General features: G+C 42.4%; 1 protein-coding gene across 1 annotated transcript; it reads right to left on the bottom strand.

Annotated features, from left to right (window-relative positions):
- Window positions 1-1,803: 1,803 nt before the first annotated feature.
- LOC142576565 (uncharacterized) lies at window positions 1,804-21,758 on the bottom strand. Its single transcript, XM_075686741.1, has 9 exons — window positions 21,329-21,758; window positions 20,041-20,138; window positions 19,665-19,856; window positions 10,627-10,711; window positions 10,083-10,229; window positions 7,374-7,586; window positions 6,599-6,773; window positions 3,359-3,435; window positions 1,804-2,123 (listed from the first exon to the last, which is right to left on the bottom strand). The coding sequence occupies exons 1-9, from the start codon at window positions 21,470-21,472 to the stop codon at window positions 1,848-1,850; spliced, it is 1,407 nt and encodes a 468-aa protein (XP_075542856.1). The 5' UTR covers window positions 21,473-21,758; the 3' UTR covers window positions 1,804-1,847.
- Window positions 21,759-23,422: the final 1,664 nt, after the last annotated feature.

The following is a 23,422-nucleotide window of genomic DNA, read 5'->3' as shown; positions in this document are numbered from 1 at the left end:
ACAACTGCGACGCTCTCCGCAGCGGATTACTTGGCGTCGCATCACACCTGCCACACTATTGCTACGCGATCAATGACCTTTAGAGACAGTGTAGTAGAGCTTCCGCTCTGGAATGACTGCGTGCACTTTTCCATATCCTGGTCATGTATTTAGAGCTATGCACACGTGTCGTATGACGTTTTGAGCGTACAAGTATAGTCACGCAAACTAGAAATAAATCTGTTCTGTAAAGGTAGCGCGCAGTCGTGGAAGGCGCCTTTCTGTTGTCCCTGCTGCTCAGCCTTCGCTACAACGAAGGAGACGGTTAGGTGCCGCTGTTCAATGAACGTCTTTCACGACAGAGTTTTAGCAAGCTGCGTCATGAATGCACGGGGCCTGTGTCGCTCTTCAATGACCCTCTCTCCAACATGGGTCAGTGAGTATGTGCCACTGCATGTTCGGCAAGCGAGGGAACAAATCTGAGCGTTCACAGGCACCGGCGCATCACGCATCTCGTCTCGAAAAGTGCGCGCGGACCCTTCAGCAGTGCCACTACGTGGCGCAGCGTGTCCGCACAGAAGCACGAGGAAGGAGCCCAGATGCCGAATTAAGCGTTTCCCAGTGTTCACTCCTTTCCCAGTAAGTACAGGCATAGGTGTTAGCGGTTGCTTTCAAACTTTTGATGTTAATGATGTCAGGAATGGAAGTGGAGAGGGAGTTCAAGAAATCAAAGGTTGTTCGTAGAAATGCTGTCCGAGAAAATTTTCGTCACAAAGAGGCACGCAAATATTTCAGGAATGATCTGTGCAAAACGATACGTACGGCGTCTTATTTTAAAGAAAGTCTTTAAGTATCCGACCGAAAGAAAATATTTTATGAAAGAAGCACAGCCGAAAACACTTTGGGCGCAGAGCACGATCTCGTTATTTAAGACAAACAAGATCAGATAAAATAAGCGTTGTAGGTACTCTCTATAACAAATTCTTAATATTACTTTAAGTAGCGCTGACTTGACGAAACCCAAGAACGAAGAAGGAAGACAGAAACAAAAAGGAACAATTTTCATCTAAAATTTAGCGGAATAAAACAGGTTTTAGTACACATAGAAATGGAACCAGCCAAAAAGCTACGTTTGCTCGTTAGAAACTTCTTGAGTGTGTATACTTGGCATCCCTTCCTCGATGATTGCGCCTGAGCACGTTTTATCACAGCTTGACAGATCCTCGGTAACCTTCACTCTAAGCCAAAAAGGACTAAAAAGGGTAGGGGGGTTGGTCTCTTTGGGGAGCAAGTGCATTGCCACAACCATTAGTCCCTGAAGGACGAAGCATTCGTCCCTTCGAGAGTAACTGCAAAAGGACGAACTGTTCGTCCTCTAGAAGTTGCTCCCAAGGGGACTAACAGATGCTCCTTGCACATGCTCCCACGAAAGACTAAATGTTCATCCTTCAAGATGCTCCCCCTCAGACTAACAGTTCGTCCTGTAGGACTAAACATTCATCCCTGTACATACTCCCCACAAGGACTAAATCTTCATCCTTTCCAATCCTCCCCCTCAGACTAACAATTTGTCTTATAGGACTAACAGTTTATCCTCACAGATGATCCAGTGGGGAGCACCACTTTATCCCATAGGACCAACTTTTACACTAGCTTTGCACTGCCAGGGATGAATTGTTCCTCCAATGGGGATTAATGTTTCATCCTCAAACGTTCCATATAGAGCCTATATAGAGCCTGAGACACTGAGCCTTCTCAGTGTCTCAGTGTCCATGCTGCAACTTGGTCAAAACATTGTCACAACAGAAAAGTGGGGTGAGGGTGTTAAAAATAATTTATTTTTCAAGCATCATAAATGCTATGAAGCATTACTGCTTCAGCAAAGTCTCTGCCACACGGACAAGTGGCGTCGCTTGTATGCCACTGCTTACACCAATCAGGCGGCACAGCAGGTCAAAAGTTTTCTGTGCTTTTGCACAAAAAACTATGTCAAAAGTCCAGTACAACGCCATTTGTGTGGCGACAGCTTGCAGTAGGTTGGGCGCCTGGATCTCCAGCGCTTCCAGCTGCACCGTAAACTGTGGCAGCTCCAGAATGTTGCCGGTGTAGGTCACAGTCGGTACAACATGCACCGCTTCAGGCTCCTGGAAGAGTGATGCATTGCAAGTGGCCTTAAGAGTAATATCATTCAGAAAAAGCAATATGTATTCAGAATAAGATACATGACGGTTCAGGCATTTTAATTTTTTCCCAAAATATGGCAAACATTTTTTTTTCTTTCTGCTAATTTCTACCCCAAATATTCTTTTCAGTGAACAAATCTCATGAGATAAACTTTCAGTGGCTTTTTGATCAGCTCACTAATTTTATTGATGCTGATATGAGCAGTTATAATTTCATAATTTGCACTTTACATTAAGTTTTACAGTGCCCAGAAAAATGTATTGAGAAGCAGCCTTGCAAGAGTACACTAACGCAAACAGAATTACCACTTATTTGGAAATGTTATGCAAGTACATGGCTGGAACAAACACTGCAGAAAGTGCATCCTGTTACCAGTGAACTTGCACAGTTCAGCCACCACAGAAACTTTAGCATAAGGAGTGCACAGCCCCCATGCTCCCCAGCTGTCTGCATAATTTACTGTCTCCGCTGAATTTATTTTTCAGAGGACGTAAAAAATGTAAACTTTAGTAAAAAGAAGTAATGATTGCTAAGGCAACAGGGGCTGATGAGTGATCTCGACTTTGCTAGGAGCCTTTTGTATCAAGTACACTAAGTTTATACGGATTCATAGGTGCCCATGAATTGCGTTCTTAGCGCTCAGATTGTTTTAGAGATGCTTTTCTGCTCTAAATAAATGCTGCAAAAAAATTTTCTGCACTTTCACGTCAATCGCATAGGCACCTTAGGTATAGTCATGTTGCTTTTTCGAATCAAGGCATTTTCTAATATGAGTGATTTATAAAGCATAAAATGCGTACTTTATGCCTATTCTACAGTTTAGGAAATGCCCTATTAATGAGACATCAAGACGTCTCGTTAAAATAATGAATGCAAAAGTTGCTTCCCCCTGCACTGCTGTTTATTTCACGTATCTATTTTGCTTCTGCTGTGGGAATATGCATATCCTGAACTTCAGAACAGGCATAAAATAGGCCTTTTATGCTTATAATAAATTACTGGGTTTAGGAAATGCCTTGCATTTGAAATATCCGGCACATGGCTATACCTAAGGTGCCTATTCTATGCTCATACACCATTATCAACCTTGATAGCCTGTTTAGAAACAAAGGTACAACCGGACATGGCAAAACCATTGCACCTTACAGCAGCTGTGAGCATTCTAATGTGTTCCTAAAAGAATGAAAGAACTCACGCGACTGCACACAAACGCCTCAACCCGTTCTTTCACCAGGCTGGGCAGCACAAATATGGCCGCGGTGAGCATCAAGTCTGAAAAATAACAAGGTGGTAAAAAGAAAGATTAATAAATACGGCAAATATGAAAGATGAACTAGCCTCTTGCCGCATACAGAAGTCCAACATCCTGCTTGCTCTCTTTTGTTTGCATTATATACTATATGCACAGCAGTTTGTACCCCCTAACTTTGAATATACAAAACCTAAAACTCTAGTAGCCACAGGCTTTTGTTCATTTTGCTCTTTAATAATGGTGGTAACCACAAGCAGGGGTGCCGATGCTGAGATAGTGTTTGCCACCTGCCTCAAGCTTGGGAAGCATGCACATGACGCAAGTCACTAAGCACTGTTGCCACAGTTGCAGGCACAGTACACGCTTTTAATAGATCATAACCAAAACATTCTGTGCTGCTGAGTCCTTGTGCAGGACCACTACGAGCATGTCGCTTGTAGAAACGGAAGCAGCTCATTGTCACTACACTGATGCATGGTCAGGAGTAGAGCACGTATGAAAAAACCTTACTGCACAGACACTCCCAAGGCATACACGTACACATGGTTCTCTTGCCAATGACAGCATGAGCTTAGTAGGAAACGCACTGCACACAGCTAATTAAAAATGTTTCACTCTAGGTGACAGCAGGTGCTGCATTTCCATGAAATGGCACTGGTTTTCACTCAGTAGCAGATTGCTATACGGTCATTTCATACAAAACATCCCAGACACCTACTAAAGTGACCATCAGCGATTTTCTTGAAAAAATTGGGCTACATGGCTATTGTGTGCATAAGGTTTCACCAAAGTATTTTAGTTGCAAAAAATGTTTTGATCATGAGCGTTGAGACCTCCGCAAGGAAGCAAAAGTTGGTTGCAAGTACATATGTTTTAATCAGGTCTGAAACTAGGTGCAATAGCAAATTTTATTTTAGACTATTGTATTGGCGTCCTTCTTTCATATGACGTCATAATTGAATGCATTTTACAATTTTCCATGTTTATTTGGCTCAGTAAAAATGCAATAAAAGTAGAATTTTCCGAACTTTTTTCAATAAACTGCGTTATTTTTTCAGCTACTATAATTTTTCTCCCTTGTTGCCTGTTGCTATAGTGTATGCTAAATATAATTTGGCATTATTAATAAATATACCTTTTGAGAAGAATTCCTCCAAAGTTGGCAGGAAATGAATTTTATGCAATATTCAAGCCAAATTTAAGCATTAAGGCTCTCCTGATAAAAGTATGTCAGATAGCTCAATATACGCACCAAGCTCTTAGCTTGCGATTCAGAAATTTTCGTTCGAGTATATTTTGCCTGAAGCAAGAAAACAATATTTGAAGTCGACATCCAACATTACCAGCAGGCAATCTATACACGCCGCTGCTCTCGTCGTCTGCGCGTTGTCTGCTCTTTTCCTTGTCATCTGCCGCCCAGCAGACTATGGCTAGCATATGGGGTGATCGTTTTTCAGTTTTATGGAATTTTTCAAAAATACCGTGTTGCAGATACCACTATTTTAGTCCTTGAGCTGAATTGTTCAGAGAGGTGTACATGCACCAAAAATCAAAACACATCTTCAACAAAATTACGAGCGCTCACTAATGAACTTCCTAATTAGTTATTGTACGGCACATATTGATTGTCAGGCGTATTCATTTAGAATGAATTTCCAGAATGACACAGATGTCAAAATACTTCCCAAAGTATGGGATGAAATAGTTACTCTTGTACTTCAATGCATAAAAGCATTTTGTTAAAGAAAAGTAAGCGGACCAACTGTGAATCTTTACGGAGAGTTTGATGGCGCATATCGAAACTGGTGGCATTCTGGAAATTCATTCAAAGTGGATATGCCTGTCAATCTCACCAGCTACAGTGTGTAAATTTCAATACGTATTTCAATTAGGAAATTGATTAGCAAACATTTGTTATTTTGTTGAATATGTGTCGATTTTTGATGCAAGTAATGTCCACCCCTCTGAACAATTCAGCTCAAGGACTAGAATTATGGTATCTGCAGTAGCCAACTTATAAAAGTTAAATAAAACTGAAAAATGATCACCCCGTATACTAGCTGTTGAGTGCTGGGTGGCCGATGACGAGGAGAAGAGCAGACGACAACACACAGATGACGACAGCAGTGGCATACACACAATTCCTGCTAGTGATATTGGTTGTTGACTTCAAAAATTGTTTTCTCGCTTCAGACAAAATTTACTCAACCGAAAATTTCTGAATCACAAGCTAAGAGGTCGGTGCGTATATTGAGATATTTGAAATAGCTTGATCTGGAGTGTCTCAATGCTTAAATTTGGCTTGAGTATCACAAGAAATTAAATTTCTTGCCAACTCTGCAGGTATTTTTCGAAAAAATAATTTTATTATTATTTCCAAATTATCTTTAGCATACAGTATGGCAAGAGGCAGAACGGGAGAAAAATTATGGTAGCTCAAAAGCAACGAAGCTTATAGAAAAGATTTCTGAAAACGCAACTTCTATTGCTTTTTTTACTGAGCCAAAAAAACAATGAAAAATTCTAAAATGCATTCAATTGTGATGTCATATGAAAGAAGGATGCCAATACAATCTGTTATTGCACCTAGTTTCAGACCTGAATAAAGAATATGTACCTCCAACCAACTTTTGCTTCTTTGCAGAAATCTCAAAGAGCACTCATGTAAGCAAAACATTTTCTGTAACAAATATACTTTGGTGAAACCTTATTCACACAATAGCCATCTAGCCCATTTTTTTTCAAGAAAATCAATGATGGTCACTTTTTGTGTCTGGGGCGTTTTGCATGAAATGACCCTATACATGTGCACAGAGGCGTCGGGGAAAGCAGCGCAAGTCAGCTGCCTGTTCTACCACCACATCAGCCGCTGCGTATGCTCCTTGGCATTGCATGGCAATGAAATCTTGTTAAAAGTTTGTGCTTTGTGCTGTCTTGTCCATCCCAGTCATTCTCTTTGCACGCGTAATGCGAAACGTGGGATCATTCTTCACTTACGGCAAGTTGTTTTTTCATCAACTTTCATTGCCATTAATGTAACATTTCTTTAATTCAATTAGTAAGTACAAATAATTTCCCTTACGTTGTCCTTTGTGTCATTGTTTGGTGGCTTCTCATGATACAAATGTTTTCATGTGGCACAACAAGAAGTTAATGTACCTTTGCTGAAAGTACTAAACATACCATTCTGCTCCGGCTGGGGGACGCCATCTTTCATTTTCTCCAGCCCTATTAGGAAATCTTCAAGGTGGCGTTTCTTCTGGGCACTTTGAAGAATTTTGTGGGCTATTGGGTCAAGGACTCCTCTTAATGCGTCAACCAGGGTCACATTAGTGACTGCTTTAAATTCCTGGAGGACCTAAAAAGTACAAAGTTAGAAAGCGAGAAATTAAGAGCAAGAATTCCAGGCAGCTTTATGGTGTTAGACACTACAGAAGTGCTTCAATTGCTGTGGTAACTGGTTCCTTAAGTTGACACTGGAATGGTGAATAATCTCGCAGGACTGTTATGTTTGTATATCTACAACTGGAAAACAGCCTGATGAATCAAATAGGATGCCACCTCCTTTATCACAAGATCTTTAACAGTGGCTCGAGAAGTAGGATAGGAATAGAAGAAAGGGTGGAATTGATGCTTTAATGCCGAGATTTACAGAAATTGGAAGAAATTGAGGTATTACAGAAAGCTCACTACATTAAATTATGTGAAAATCCATAAGCAGGAAAGAATATGCGGACATTGACCCAAGTATACCATGAAGCTACAGAAATTGAATAAAAACAGAAGAGCCGATTTGGCTTCATGCAGACAGTTTTTGGCGACATGGTCAATGTAGAGTCCTTAAACACTGTGCAGCTTATAAGTTTTCAAGCAATTATCTAAATCATTGAAGACTGCATGCATTAGGTCGCACTAAAATGTGCATCGTGTGAGAAAAGAATGCACAACAAATGCGTACCACGGAGCCAACAGCAAGGGCCGGATATTTTTCAACGATGTTCTGAACACTTGGCGTTTCTTCTGAAATCCACTTCCTCCTCTCAGCAAATGTGCGCATCAGAGCATCTAAGAGGTAAATGGTGTCTGGAGAGGCTTTCCTTGCCTCTTTCTGCATGGACTCCACATGCATGAGTAGGCTCATGTCATCCTCGGCATCCCCCATGTCATGAGCCTGGAAAGGCAAGCACGGTTATGAAATACAGGATTTTCATGTCATTTATGCAATATGTTGCACCCCACACACAAAAAGAATGGCATGGCTGCAAGGAACAAGGCCTAAACTACAATCTATTTTCATAATAAAACTTGGTAGTCTGGAAAACAAAAATACATACAGTCGAATCAGACTATATCGAACTCGCAAAAAAAAAAAAAAAACACCTATCAGTTCGATATAGAGCGTAATTCAATACAAGCCCGCTAAATAAGTGGATGTCATAAAAGTGCATAACATTTGTAAAATCACTTTAGTGGTGAACCTAGCTTAGTTTCGCATGAAACAGTCCTGCATTTTCTTCTGCTTGAGCAACTTCGCTGTCTGCGACGCACGCACTTCTCCACATTGTCTAAGGAGTCGCAGTCGGAGCAGCTGAGGCCGCAACTTTCCGCATTCCCGCAGAAGCACCAGACTAGTGCAAGCGCACCAATAACTTCGGAGGATGTGGGCAAAGGACTGTCGTTACTTTCCTCATTGTGCCCACTTCCACTTGTGCTCGGTACAATGTCAGCAATGTAGTCTTCGCTTTCGGGCTCTCCCATGGTTGCGACACCATTATTTGCACTCACAGACTTATCCATCATTGATTTGTCAACAGCTTCCAAAAATTCTGACAGCTGACTCCAAACTTCGGCAACGAGTTCGTCGCATTTATCAGAATTTACAGTCATCACCAAGCACGCAGAAGCCGTGCCGGCACGGCTGAAACAATTTTGAATGAACCACTCGTACACGGCCGTGCGTACGCGTCGGGCACCACGGGCATTGGGTTTGCGAGTTTGGCCACTTTAGCCCTAATCTCCCCCTTATTCTTCCAAGATCATGCTGAGAGTGCTCCTCGAAATCTTGCATGCTGTGGGGACATCCGACTTCTCACCGCGTTCAACTCGATTTAAAATTTCGAGCTTCACGATGAAAGGCAAATTCTACCGCTTTATCACGCCAACACTGCGGCAGAAGGCACACAAGGCGCGCACACAATTAACCAGAAAAGCAGCGAGACAACTCGCACTTCTGCCATCTTGCGCGATGCCGGCACAATAGCCTCCGATTGGCTGTCTGAGCAAGCGCTGCGGGAGGGCCAAGATCATTTTTTGCAGGGGGGTGGCGACTGCTCATCCAAGGCAGCGCATTCTTGGTAGGGAGAGCGGTTGGATGGAGCTGCGCCGCCGGGATTCCCCACTACCGCGAGAGAAAGCCAACTTCTGGGGGCACTTTTCTGCCGCTTGACGTTCGATATATTGGGAGTTGCTGCTATTTTTGCTCGATGTAAGCATCATGTTTGCTATATATACTCACTGTAACTATACTGTGTCCAGAAATTGTTCAGTATATAGAATAATTCGACTTAAATGGGTTCGATATAGTCGGATTCGACTGTAAATCATAAAATTCAGCTTATAACACAAGGTTTTCATAAAACAAACATATTTCTTGCATTACATCCAGATACTAACGTGTGAAGATATCTTAAGAAGAAAATGTAGCCTTTAAGCAATTAACAATGGTCAAACAAAGAATGTTACGGAGGTTGACAAAGGGACTCGTCTGCCTCAAAGCAACAACTGGTCTGCTTAGCAGTGAATTTATATAAGCAAAGGCCACTCTCCTAGACAGGCAATGGAGGAAAATGAGAAGAAGCTGGTGTATAGAGTAGGGTGAAGGAAGTCAAAGTGGTCAATAAAAAAGGTGGGGGAAAGGTGGTGGTGTTTAGTTCTTATAAGACGGGGACAGGTAGGGGCACTGCTGTTGGTTCTTCACTGAGTGGGGACATCAATAATGGGGAAGGACCCACACATGCAAGCACACACTGCAACATGGCTGGAGCCTATTTCCAGAAAACAGGAAATAGAACAATGTGCCATTTAGACCTTTAAAAGCAGTGAATTTCTCGCATGGAAGAAGATATGCTATCCCGACATTTCAAAAGCAAGCTTCTTCACATGTCCAAATAATTGTCGTTCTTGTTTTACAAAAGAAACATTCTTGCACTTCATTGCATGTGTCATCACTTGGTCTTTTTGACACCTACTTATCAGAGGAACACTAATCTGGTCATTTCTTATACTAAGCAACCCAAGTTTTTTGTTTAAGCCCCACCCCGTAATAACTCTTATGGCCCCTTTATTATGTTCCTCCAATGTGGCTGTGGCAGATTGCTATATGAAAGCAATTATGTCCTCAATGAATATCTCTCAGTCGAAATGACAGATAACCATTCAAATAATTTTTTTTCAGTTTACATGATTAGAAAATAACTATTCTTAATAGCTTAATACATACTGTCAAATTTTGGTGACACCAATCCTTCCTGCATAATCCTTTGGTATTCATTAAGTAGGATATTATGGTAGATGTCTTTACAACTGTACAGCCCATTAAATGTTCAGAATAGAGTGCTACCTAAACAGTAGGACTGTCCTCAAAAGAATGAGACACTTCAATACATACAAGAGATGGCCGGGAGATTCGCTTCTGTGCAACCTCCTCAGTGTGCCTAGTTCTTTTGACAGGCAGGGAACCAGCGGCCTCATCTTGTGTCTTCAGCTTTCTCCTCTGATATTTAGCTTTAAAGCGGAGCTGCACCCGCCAGGAGTCCTGGAAATAAATTAAGCAACTATTGAAACTTTTTTACACATAATAGAAGTAACAGTCAACACAATAAATTAGCAGGAAAATCGCCTAAATTGAACACAGTGAAGCACCATCATGTACATTTCAATGCGTGCTGCTGAGTGCTGTTGAGACTATTAATGACGGTGCTGCCACTTACGGCATAATGTTGCGGCCAGCGCAAAAATTGATTAGCATGTTGCCCTGCCCCTTCTATGTAACAGCCAACATTACAACTGGTGCCAGGGCATTGCCTTGCTCTGCAGTGTGCATATTACACTGAACAACAAAAATTTATATTACACATTGTGTGCCAGCTAACTTTTGGACCTGTACACTTATTTTGCGCATTGACAGCACAGAAAATGTTACATGTGCTTACATATCCAGTTCCTGTTGAGTCAGCCAGACAGGGGAACTTTGTGATGAGCTCCCTGGCTGCTTCTTCGTAAAGTTTTCCTGGGTACCTATAGAAGGTAAAAAAATATATCAGAAACTAATTATAACCACACTGGCAGTTGCACAGAGCCTTTTTCGAAATGTCAGTGGCCTCAACAGTTACATGCCAGAAGGTCATCCAAGGTGGCAGTACAGCACATAAGCAAGCATAGTGTTACGTGTAGAAAGACCCCTCACCTCCACCAGAATGTTACGTGCAGAAAGACACAGACGGAAGAAACTATTTACAGGCTGTTTACACTGGAGCCAGAGCGCCAGGCCGACATTCGCTCGCGCCAAGGGCACAGCCCCACTTCGTCGTTCTAAAGGCGGCTCGTCTTTTGAGCATCTCGTGATAATTATCGTAATAATATAACTGAAGAAGCCTGTTCCAAATATGTTAACCTAGCTTCTTATTTCCTTTACTTATTTATTTGTATATACTGCAGCCAAACATTTGGCTATAGCAGGAGTAGGAAGAGAAGAATGAATTTCACAGATACATTCCAACTAATAGCTGTAAGAAATTCATCTAAAGGGCATTCATGTACATTCCCAGGCAAAGCATTCCAGCAATGAATCATATGAGGGAAAAAACTGCACGAAACCAAGTCTAAATGAGAACTATGCGGAAAAATAGTTCGAGCATAATATTGACGAGTATTTCAGGGGGCCGAAAATGAAATATAATGCCGAGAACATAGCGAACTTGCATAAATGTGCAAAAACTTCAAACAATCAAAGTGCGACATTTCTGGAGTGTGATAACGTTCAGGTTAGAAAGGTTCCAAGAGGCTGAAAAATATCTATCATAACGACGACAGATAAGCCTAACAGCTTTTTTCTCTACTGATTCTAACAATTTAACGTCTTTTTTATGATGGGGATTTCATGTGATAAAGGCATACTGCAATAATGCGCTTATTAGGGTTATATAGGTTAATAGTCTAGTGTGTTTTGGCGTGGATCGAAGCGTGCACTGCAAATAATCGAGGCGCCGAAGAGCTTCTTGCATGTTAGTTTAATGTGCAACGACCAAGTCATATAGTGCAAAAAAAAAAGAAAAAAACTCCCAAATATTTATCCCAGGAAAATCCAACTTAAGGAGCATACAGAAATACGCTCACTAGCCTGCTGCTTCTCGGTATGAGACTAAAAGATATGAAACAAATGCAGTGCTAGCTAGAGGACTGCAGGAATTTGAAAGAACCAAGGAACTACCCATTTTCCTGGGTTTCTGCAGCTAGCATGGTTTTGCTTTATCTCTGATGCCCCATTGTTACTATATATTCCTAACAATAACCTCATATGTGCTGCTAAGTTTGTTTGGTCACCTTCACCCCGTCACACATGTGCAAGTCCAGAAATATGGAAGGAACTTGGAAAGCATATAAAGTGTGTCACTTCATAATTGCACATGCACTATGCATCACACAAAGCTTTTTAAAAGGGACTACATATGTGGCTCCTGAATGAACAACCCTGCAAATACTTTCACCAGAGTATGCATTGTGCCCTTGCACAGTTATGAAGTAATGCCATGGCATTGACACTTGCATGGTATTAAGACTCTGGTGGGTTCCACAATAATTTAAAGTACTAGAAGCTAGCATTAAGTTAGCACTGAGCTGCGCTCCACACAAAGGAAGCAATGCTGTAAAAGCCGAGAAAATAGTGCAGTCATGGAAGTTTCACTAGGCTTGTCCTGCAGGGAAGCTGTTTATCAGCACATTCTCCAGAACAACTATTTTCTTGGTATATTAAAACAACACTTCTGGCATAATCTTATGTCGAATTTCATATAGTTGTACACCTTTTCACTTTGAAAAGGTGACCTGCTATTTTGGCTGCAACACCTAGCGGTGCGCTGTGGTCACTTTGGTCATGATGTGATGAATATTTTCCAACTGTGAAGCTTTTCATGTAATAGATGGGTCACATTTTTTTACGCACAAGTACGAGACTTAATAGAATTACTTGACACATAGAGCATTTTTCGGTCTATAAGTCGCATCTTTGCATAAGTCACATTCCCTTCAAAATGGCAGTTTTTCGAAAAATAAGATTGTATATGAGTTGCACCGAAAACACGGAACTTATATTTTTCACTTTCCTGGTCGCAAATGCAAGCAGTGAAGAAAGTCTCCCTAGCCTTCACAGCATTGCCTCCTAGATAAACACAGTACATGTCAGTGCCATTACAGCAATTTGTGTTCTGTGCTACCGGATTTTTCAAACATGCTTAAGTCCTTTATGGTACAAGAAATGCTTGGAAGCATAATTTGAATAAAGGTAGGCGTGCAGACACAGACACAAGAGAAGAGAATGAGACAACACAAATGCCAAATATCAACTGAAAGCACACTCTGTGGTGGAAAAGAAAGAGACAAAACTCATTTGTGCATGCTCCAGTACGCTAGTGCCATCTGTCAATCAGGAACACATGCAGGCCTACACCAGAGATCTTTTATGCTCTATTAGTCGCTGAATAATACAACGACCTGTCTGCACTACGTAGAAATGGCCGCAGCTGAAAGGAACTTTATATTGGTGTGGTATTCTTGCTGCATTGTTATGGTATCGGCACCGAGGACATACCGTGGTGCTGTCTACCGTCAGCACCCGATTATGTAGAAACTAGGATCACGTGCAGAGCATCTGCTACGGTGTCGCCCACTGCTAGCCTTTGCAACGCATGGGTGCAGAATAACGGCCTGTTGTGGAAAGTATTTTAGCCGAGAGTCTGATTCAGTTGATTTGTATGCTGTATAAACAAATCCTGTGGTTAATTTTCATATTTCTGTGCCTTTATTATACAGCTTTGTTGTGAATTGGTGCTGCGAATACATTCTGCTGGTATTGACGATAGAGCTTCTCTAGAAGGCAAACGCTCGTTAAAAAAGGAAGAAAAAAAAGGTGGCTGGCTCTACAAAACAGTGACAAATTACGGTGTGGGAATAGATTCACACTTCATATCTGCATGAAAACGATGGCAACGAAAAATTATTGAAGGAAGTGAAACGAGCAATCCGTCCGCACCTATTTCAAGCAAAAAAAACTTTCTTTTTATACCGTGCAGGAAGTAAACACGCAGCTGTCATTGCTACAGGTATACTTGCACGCGGTATCACAACATACTGAGTAACGGCGTTTAGCAAGGCTGACAGTTGGGCAAGTTGGTGAGTGATGATAATGTGTATGTGAAGCATCCAACAGAATAGGATAAAACAGAGAAAACAGCGACTGTCTTGCTCCTGATCGACAGGTGGCACTACTATACCCAAGTGTGCGTAGATAAGTTTTGTGTCTTTCTTTTTTGCCTCAGAGAGAACTTTCAGTTGATAGTCTGAGTTTGTGCTTCATTCTCTTCCCTTGAGTCTGCTTTCAAATTATGAATCCATACCAACTAACTCAACTTACTGTCATTCTAAGCTTGGTAGTATTAACAATGTAGGTGGGGTGATGACCCACCATTGCTCATTGATTACATCACATGTTATGATTTGTACTATATTAAAACATTGCTACATTGTTGCCTTCAGTCTTTATGTGGGGTAGTGTGGCTTATCGGGGTGTTCAAACGCAGCTTTTATCCAATAATCTTTTGTTATGTATGTACACCAATGTATGTACCAATCAAGTGAAAAATAAGTCAACTAGCCCCTTACAGACTTATATTGCTCGAAATCCTGTACTCGAAGAATGGACAAGGAAAAAACTATGTATGTGGTGTAGACATTGACTGCTGCTGTTTTACTAAGGTGGGCGATACCTGCCCACAAAAATATTCCAAGATTTTAATGCGAGGAAGCTACTACCTCAACTGCTGAATCTTCTTTCTATACCCACAACTGAAAAACAGTCTTCTTATAGCTTTTACAGGAGAACAAGAGCCACAATGGCAGCTCAATAAACGTGTCACAATAGCACATCACACACACAACCATGCAGGATGAAGTGCAAGCATGAAGACATCTCACAGCAATGACATGCCCATAAAGTAAAAGGAGTGACACAGCAGAGGGATCAGAAAATTGATCACCCTGTCATTGATCCCAAAGATCCTCCTTGTCATACAGCAGCGAAGAGTGCACCCCACCTCTGTCCAGAGGAAGGGCCACATAACTGCTGCGCCTGCTCAAGGCAAAAGTGGTAGCAAAGGAAAGGAAGAGAAGGCAAATGTTACTGACTGGTAAAGATATTGCATGTAACAAAAGATGGCTGCCAGATATTTTTTTCCTTTTTATATGATGTAAAGAGGTGGCATAAGTGATCTTAACCAGGGTGTCGAACCAAACCCGTACCCGAATTGGAAGTTCGGCCAGAACTGAACCTGAACCAATATTCTCAAATGTGCCTGAACAGAAACCTTAGCAATATTTTATATATATATATATATATATATATATATATATATATATTGGTTATGGGTTCAGAACAAAGCAGCTCGAAGTATAAATAAGAACACTAGTTTGAGTCTTCATGGAGAGAGTAGAGTTTTAAAGTACGCAAGTGGCTTGCATACGCAAAAACTAGGGGCCACGGTACGGCGCATGCGCAGTACCGTCGCCCCTAGTTTTTGCGTATGCAAGCTGCTTGCGTCCTTTAAACTAAAACTCTCCACCGATATAAATGGAGACTCATCTAAGTGATTCTGGTACATTGCCGCTGTTGGGTTGACAATTAGATTCCTGAAAAAATATATATATATGTGTGAAGGACGTCAACTTATCTAAAATAATTACCCACCGTTGCGCCAGTGCTTCTTGCCCTTTATGCAGTGCCTGTCAATTCGCTGTTTTGGTTTACACAAAGCAATTTATTGCTTTGCCAACCTTAGCGTGTTTGTATTCCTTCAAAATGATGCGCAATACTGTAGCCTACAACTCAACAAGCACTGCACTACCCACAAGCTGAATCCAAGTAGAGCTTATTATTAATCATAACTTTCAATGTGATTGTGCACCAGATGATGCCTTGCCCTGTCACATGTAGAATACATGTATGTAAATAAGTTTTGTTACCGAACATACTCAAGAAACTATTTGTTTTATTTCACTTCAATTCATATTTGACGGTTAATTATTTTCCTCTATTTGACCAGGCTCATATTTTGCTTTCTCCAAACATCAGAGTAAATTTCTAGTGTTTTACTCGCTCTCAGTATGATTAGCAATATAAAGAAATGCAGGAAAATGAGCACTGAGAATTGCCAGTGGATGCATCGAATTGGTGCACGTGCTTGCCGCACAATGCAGTCCTCAAAAGATGGCCGGGTTTATCAGCATGCCCATTGTAGCTATTTCCAATGAATTTCCCTTATATTTATATAACAACACCGATTGCCCTTTCCGGTCTGCCAACGGGACAATTTCTTCCACCTCGTGACAAAATTTCTGGTTGTCCCAAGAGCTCGGCACAACATGATTGGAAATGAAAAAGAAATGTAATGAAACTTAAAAATACAAGTCCTGGGGAACTTACAAGTGCAGTCACTTGAGCAGTGTTGTCTGGAGTGTTTAAGGTTATCATGTTTAAGTCAATAGCATTGTGTAATGTGTAGCAGATAAGTTTATTGTGCTGGACCGGTTCGGTGTTGCCAACTGGTTCACAAACAGTTCTAGATCTTTATCCAAGATGGAGTGAAAGGGAGCACACTAAACCCGAACTGAACCCATACTTTTTCCGGTTCGACACCCTGACCTTGACATACATTTTGGTGCACAATATATAAAATGATTATTTTACAGAGTACCTTGCGAGTTCTATGCAAAATGTCTTGGCAGTAATGCTGTTGACTTGATCAGATAATAGAAGTTGAAGGTTGCCTCATTTCAGTGAACACCTAATAAGCATGCTTACTTGTTTGGTGTAGAAACATCAAGAACAACAAAACAGGAAAAACATGCACGAACACTGATGACAGTTGCTGTTGTTCAGATTTAAAAAAAACTGTTTCATCACTGAAGTACACGTTTACTCAATGTAACACTTTTTCAAGCTTGCCTGCTATAGCTTCCAGCATTACTGCACCATACTGCGAGCGGCAAGTTCAAGCGAAAACCTGGATATAACACATCATCATCAGCCTGGTTACGCCCACTGCAGGGCAAAGGCCTCTCCTACACTTTTCCAACTACCCCGGCCATGTGCTAATTGTGGCCATGTTGTCCTTGCAAACTTCCTAATCTCATCCGCCCACCTAACTTTCTGCCGCCCCCTGCTACTGCTTCCCTTGGAATCCAGTCCATAACCCTTAATGACCATCGGTTATCTTCCCTCCTTATTACATGCCCTGCCCATGCCCATTTGTTTTTCTTGATTTCAACTAAGATGACAATAACTCGCGTTTGTCTTGCATGCGGAAAGTGCCCGTTACCGGCGGGTTTAAGTGGTCTTCAAGTTTCGGTGTTTTGGCGCGCTTTTCGAGTTGCAGGTTTCACAATTTTTTCAAGTCAGTGCTCCACTTTTAGGCGACAGTGTATTTGAGTGCAAATTAATTTTATAGTCACATTTATTTTGGTTTTGGCTTCTTTTTAACTTAGAGGTCTTGTTGCACGTTCGTATAACTGGCCATAGAGAAGCGATCGAAATGGTTGGTTCGTATAGTGGTCTTTCAACAGCTTTTGTTCTCAATTGCCGCAAGGCGTTCATGCACCGTCTTGGCCGGCAACTGCATGCAAGAGGCCAAGACGAGGCATACGGTCGGTTTCTGAGGGAGCTCGCGCGTCTCTTTTTGCCTATAGGCATTCCAGCAGGAAGGTAACGGCCCTTGTTCTGGTCGGGCTACGTGACCCTTTGAAGAAAAGGCCAACCTATTCGAATGCGCTAGGTCGGAGTCATAAACAAGAAAAACTGCAACATGTGCTGCGAACGAGGAGTAGCGAGCGCCGTAGAGTCCCCTGTCCGCACCCATATGGGTGACAACACCCAATAAAAAACAAAATAAATAAATAAAATGACATGTGCAAACGATTTGTCTACTTCGCATGGAATCTTTGTCGAGACCAAGAGGGAGAGTGTGGCACAGTCATAGACATCGCAAATTGGCAGCGCGTGTCATCTGCTAGGAAAGTGTCGTATGTTAGGAAAACAAGTTGTGGGGCTCGTGCGATGGCCACATTTGGTACGAAATTGCTGTCCTGTTCAACAGGCTTTGACACTGAAATGTCGTGCTCACACGCTCTCCTCCCAAGAGGATGCACCGCAACGCAAGACAGCACCCCGTTTTACAGAAGACAAAAAGAGCCTGCTGACGGCACTCGTGAATGAATACAAGCATATTGTAGAATGCAAGGAAACTGATGTCGCGTCGTTGACCAGGAAGAACGAGACATGGAAAGAAATAGCAAAACAATATAATGCCAACCACGGGATTACGCGGCGCGATCACCTGCAACTGAAAAAATGCTGGAACAATCTGAAGCAAAAGCGGAAAGGAGGAAGCTCCGAAAGAAAAGCGAAAGCGCCACAAAACAGGTAAGCGCACATGTTCTGCATGACTGGCTCATTTGGGCTACTTTTTATTATGCTCAGTGCATGTTTCGTATTCGGTAGATGAGTGCGTGACAGTTCGGCATGCTGAGCATAAATACGGCCCTGAGCGCTAATAACTAGTGATGGCATGTGCAACCATTAGAGATGAGTAAATACGCTCGCAATCAATCTTTCCACGACTGCGGGAAGCGCACCAGAATCGGGCGCAAGTGCTTCGCAATGAGCAGGGTCATCTTTCCAACTGCGCGGCACACTGTTGACTGAGGAATGCAGACCAGACTCACGGTGACTGTTTGAAACGTGCCAGCACCGTAAAACATCAGAGTCATCAGCAACTGCAGCATGAGAGGCACACATGCTGTCCTCTGTTCTCCCCTCTTTCCCGAATAGGCAACATAGCGAGAATTTGTCGCACAGCGTTCTTCGTGAATCTGCAGCGACCAAGGAATTGTTCGTCGTCGTACAGCTCCATCGGATTCCCTCAGTTTCGTAGGGCGAGTCGCGGAATTTTCAGCAAGGGCTGCGCCTCTGAAAATGCTGCATCTATGACGTGGCAAGCAAACTCGAAAGCAACTAACCCCCGCGCAACGTCCGTTCGGGAGGCTGCCATGTTGGAATAACACACGAAGTCAGGTTAAAGCTAACCCAGGAGCAGACTTGAAACTTGGGGGGACTTCGACCCAGCCAAGTCGTTCGCAAGCTCGAGAACAATTTAAGATGCTCGGCGAAGCTGTCTTGAGACTGCCAGGAGTCAAGTTCGAGCCAAGTTAGATCTCCGCATTCGGAGGTAAGCTCCCAAACTGCAACTTAATGGGCAGCACAGTTACCGTGTCAAGTATGCCACCTAATTTTTACTTGCACAGTCCAGGAGTTTTTTTCGCATAGGAAGAATTTTTCGTCAACTGGGAAGCTCTCTTTCTAGCAGCTTCACGCTACATATGAACAGGTGACAATTTTCCGTCATGGGCGTCGGCAAATGCATCTATCTCATGTATACAAAAAGAATAGCTTCAGAAAGTTGCTTTAAGAAATTGGGTAAATTTAAGTAGAAACATCCATAAGATCGTCACATTCCTTTGTAGTTGTGCAGTAAAGTTGGATGAACAGTTCACTGACCGTAATTTTCACCACGTGAGAGGCAAATCAAAGTCTAATCAAACTAACGGCTGTTACCACACTGAAAGGTGAGCAGTGCCACTAGTATTCCACAGCATGCTGCTGAAGGTGGCCTGTAGTGGGAATGCAGAGTGCAAATAGCTTACTGCATGTTTCACATATTTCCTCATCATTGTCACCCATCATGTGCCTTTTTCTTCCCTCTTTCTTTCCCTCCTCCCAACACAGAATAATGTACCTCAGGCCGAACTCTGCATTTCATATCAAACATTTCTCTCTCTCTCTCATATATATATATGAATAGCACACCCTACTGAGCAATGCATTGATGAGCTGAAGTGAAGAAGTTGTAAGGGTTAGCCAGCTTACATTGTGTAGGTGCAGAGGTCGTGGTACAGCCACTCAACCACTCTGCGTCGATTTGCAAAGTAGCGGCCTGGCTGGTGCTTCTCAATACTTAACCTGATGTCTACAGGCACAGACGGCAGGGTGTAAATCCTGCGTGCAGCTGGTTCTTGTGGTGCAGCTGGGAGGACCTCCACATCAATGACATCAACAATTCTGCAATGCATTTAGAATAATAATTGATACTGCACAATTTGCTCATAGAAACCTTAATAAGTTAGGTGCATGTCAAAAAATTTCATCAATTTAACAAAATCAGCTGGGCATGCTGTTTATTTTTTTCACCCCTAAAGGACTTTCTCTTGAAATTGACAATTTCTAAATACAGCACAAAACTTACCGATACTGGCTCCCTTCTTTTATCTGCAACTTCGACTTGTCCTCAATGGTGAAGTCATCGGTCACATCAACATGCAACCCAAAGTCGGCATCAAAAACCTGTCAAAAATGTTTGTGGCAAATGAGCAAACACTTCTACACAGCCTTGACCTCAGTATAAGCGTTCGAAAAAAAAATGACAATTTATGAGGAAGCCATAGCTCGGGGCCCACTACAGTGGTCAGACACGTAAAATCTAGAAAAGGTTTTGAAATAACCCAAGGACCACTTTAAATGAAATGTGCTCCATTTGGGAGAGAAAGCTGTAATCTAGTAACTGTAGACAGTATAACTTTGTGTAAGGGTCTGGTGTTTCAAAAAAAGAAACGAAAATTGGTAAAGGGAAGCAGCATGAGGTTTACAAATCTAGCTCTGCATCAGATGGTTATCAAAGTTCTGCAGGCTGTGTTCACAGAGCATCCATAGCGGTCAAATTTTATATATGAAGTCACAGCATGGTGTGAATGTCAGAATGTTAACAAGGCTTTCGAAAAAAAAGTCTCACTCGCTACTTAGGTTTATTTATGAGGAGTGCATATATTTTGCACGCCGTAAAATCATTATGTGCAGTTATTAACAATATTGTGTGACTGTTTACCATTGTCTGTTTAGGCCAGTAAACTTTATTAAGAACTAGTGTGCAAACAAAGACACGTGGTGCATGCCAGGTAAGCAGGGCACATGAGGACATAGCAGAAACATGCCATATGCACTAAGGTCGTGCCTTTTGCATTCATCAAACATTTATTGCCCTTCATTACAATGAAGTTGAATTCATGGGCAGCATGTTGTCTTGATGTGCCTTGCCTATCTGGCATACAACACGTGTCATTCTTGTATATGTATATAAATTCTTGTCAATGCGATAAAGCGGTCAGTTGAGCCAGTGCTCCTGTTGTCTGAATCCCTGTCAGTTATTTCCCTACCATATCAATACTTGTTGCTGGGCCAGTTGGTTCATCTTATTACGCAAAGTTAAGACTAGACCACGGGAGGAAAAAGTTCAGGACAATAAACAGCGTCTACAACACTCTTTCCGCTGTAACCTGTCTAACTTTTCTTTCTGCCGTCGGTTGCACCTTAGCTTTGCCTGACACTGCGTAATACATCAGTAATCACAACCGCACGGAATGTTTTAACTTTGAGCTTGCCGTAGGCAACTGAATGCAACCCTCACAATCTCCCGAGTTAAAGGCAAACAATGGAACGTGACTGGAGACACCGCAAACATATATTGAAATTACACTTACCGTCAGTGTTGCGCTGCCGAAGTCTATACCGGCGAATGCCCGCTCACGCTTCAAATATTCGAACAGCTGTGCGCGCTTCCAAGGGCCAACAAAAGGCACGACGACGTTCTTGTCGCCAAACGTTACCAAACATTTGCACGCCATGGCCTGACAAGCAAAGCAGATAAGATAGCCCGATAAGTGTTCTAAAGAATGCCGTCGTCGCTATCGAATAAGTGATTACTTTAGCGGGTCAAGCAAGGCTCGCGATATAGGTGTTGACAGACAGGAGATGGTCGAGCACGTGAAAACAGACCTATATGGCATCGGTAGCCAGTGAAGCGAAGATATTCCTCGCCGAGGTAGAGTAGTTGACAACACGTGTTGGGGCCGGCCCGTGTTGTATGAAGCATTATTTCCATTTTATTAATAACAAATTATTACGCAAAATTTATCGCCAGACTGCTAAATATTTTTGGCGACCTTGCAATAACTGAAAGGAAATACGTAAATGCGGAACTACGTCTAGGCAGTGGTCGGAGAAAACCATAGTGTTAGTTGGAGAAAACACGTGAGGCAAAGTTAAAAAACCTGCAGTGTGCCTTTCTGTGAAGACAACGATGGATGTAAAGTATTGCCCTAAGTGCCCGTACTTCTCTTGTCAGCTGACAAAAGTCGTGAACCACATAGGCATAACCCACAGCGCCGAACCGAATTTTAGTGTGTTTTGTGGCATCAACGGCTGTGCGAGTACGTACACGAACTTTTCTTCTTACCGATCGCACTTGTATCGTCGTCACAGGAGTGTGCTCGAAGAAAACGGGAGTAACTTCCAACGTGTATTCCAAGTGCAAGAAAATGACGCAGCAGAATCTCAGCACGGGGAATCGCCTCCAAATCAGCAAGCTTCAGAGAGTGACTTTTGCCACATTGATGACGACGCGCCGTCAAGTGATTCATCAGACAAGCAAAAGCCACAAGTTCACGGGTTTCATCAGTTTCTCCAGCAGGCGAAGTCAACTATATGGAACTTTTTTTTTAAAATAACTGAGCAGCACAGTTTGCCTCATACTGCTGTGGAGATGCTGTTTACCGAGTTGGAGTTCGTCTTTGAGCTGGTGCTCAAAGCTTATTCTGAAGAAATCACTCATGCTATGAAAGCACCACAGACAGTAGCTGACCTTGAGTGTCTGCTCCAGTGCTCCTTTGTGTCACAACTATTCAATGGTATTAAGAGCAGACGACAAAGGGAGAGGTATGCCAAAGAGAATTTCCCCTTCGTTGAGCCAGAGCAGCAACTGGTTGGCCAGAATGCCGTGTATCACTATGTGCCGCTACCAAAGCTGCTGAACGCTTTGTGCAAAGCGCCAGACATTGTGGCTCATTTGACCACACCTGAGTTCATGGCTTCAGAACCTACTGTGTACAAAGACTTCAATGATGGCCTTATATACAGAGAACATTTCAAAAACATAATGCGAGAAGGGAGTGAATGCACCATACTGCTACTCCTCTACACAGATGAGGTGGAAGTTGCAAACCCTTTGGGACCAAAGCGAGGCATGCATAAGCTACTGGCTGTATACTGCAGCTTGCTAAACCTTCATGTGAAGTACAGATCACAGCTGCAGAACATTTATTTATTATTGCTGGTGCGCTACACCTATGTCAAGACTTATGGCCTGACAGTCATCTTGCAGCCTTTGCTAGATGACTTGAATAAATTGTATGAGCATGGCCTCAGCTTCGAGTACAGAGGATCAAAAAAATGTGCTCAAGTGCTAGTTTTTGGCATCTGTGGCGACAATTTGTCTTTGAATCGCCTTGGCGGCTTCTCCTGCTGTTTCAGCCGTGGCCGAGTGTGCAGATTCTGTATGGTGTTTAAGAACCAGCTGGCAGATAAAACATCGGAAGACATGTGCAAACTGCGCACTGCACAAAGGCACAAGATGCATCTTGCAGCCATTGCTGTTAACGGCACTACCAACAAACGCCTCTATGGGGTAAATGATGTATCTCCACTTTTAGCACTTCCATACTTTGACGTAACCCGTCAGCTACCCCCAGATATAATGCACGACATCTTAGAAGGAGGAGCAGAGTGTGTGCTGCGTC

This window comes from Dermacentor variabilis, chromosome 3 (genome assembly GCF_050947875.1).
Source record: "Dermacentor variabilis isolate Ectoservices chromosome 3, ASM5094787v1, whole genome shotgun sequence".
NCBI lineage: Eukaryota > Metazoa > Arthropoda > Arachnida > Ixodida > Ixodidae > Dermacentor > Dermacentor variabilis.
Note: the sequence above shows the minus strand (reverse complement) of the source record. Positions and strands in the feature narration are given on the sequence as shown.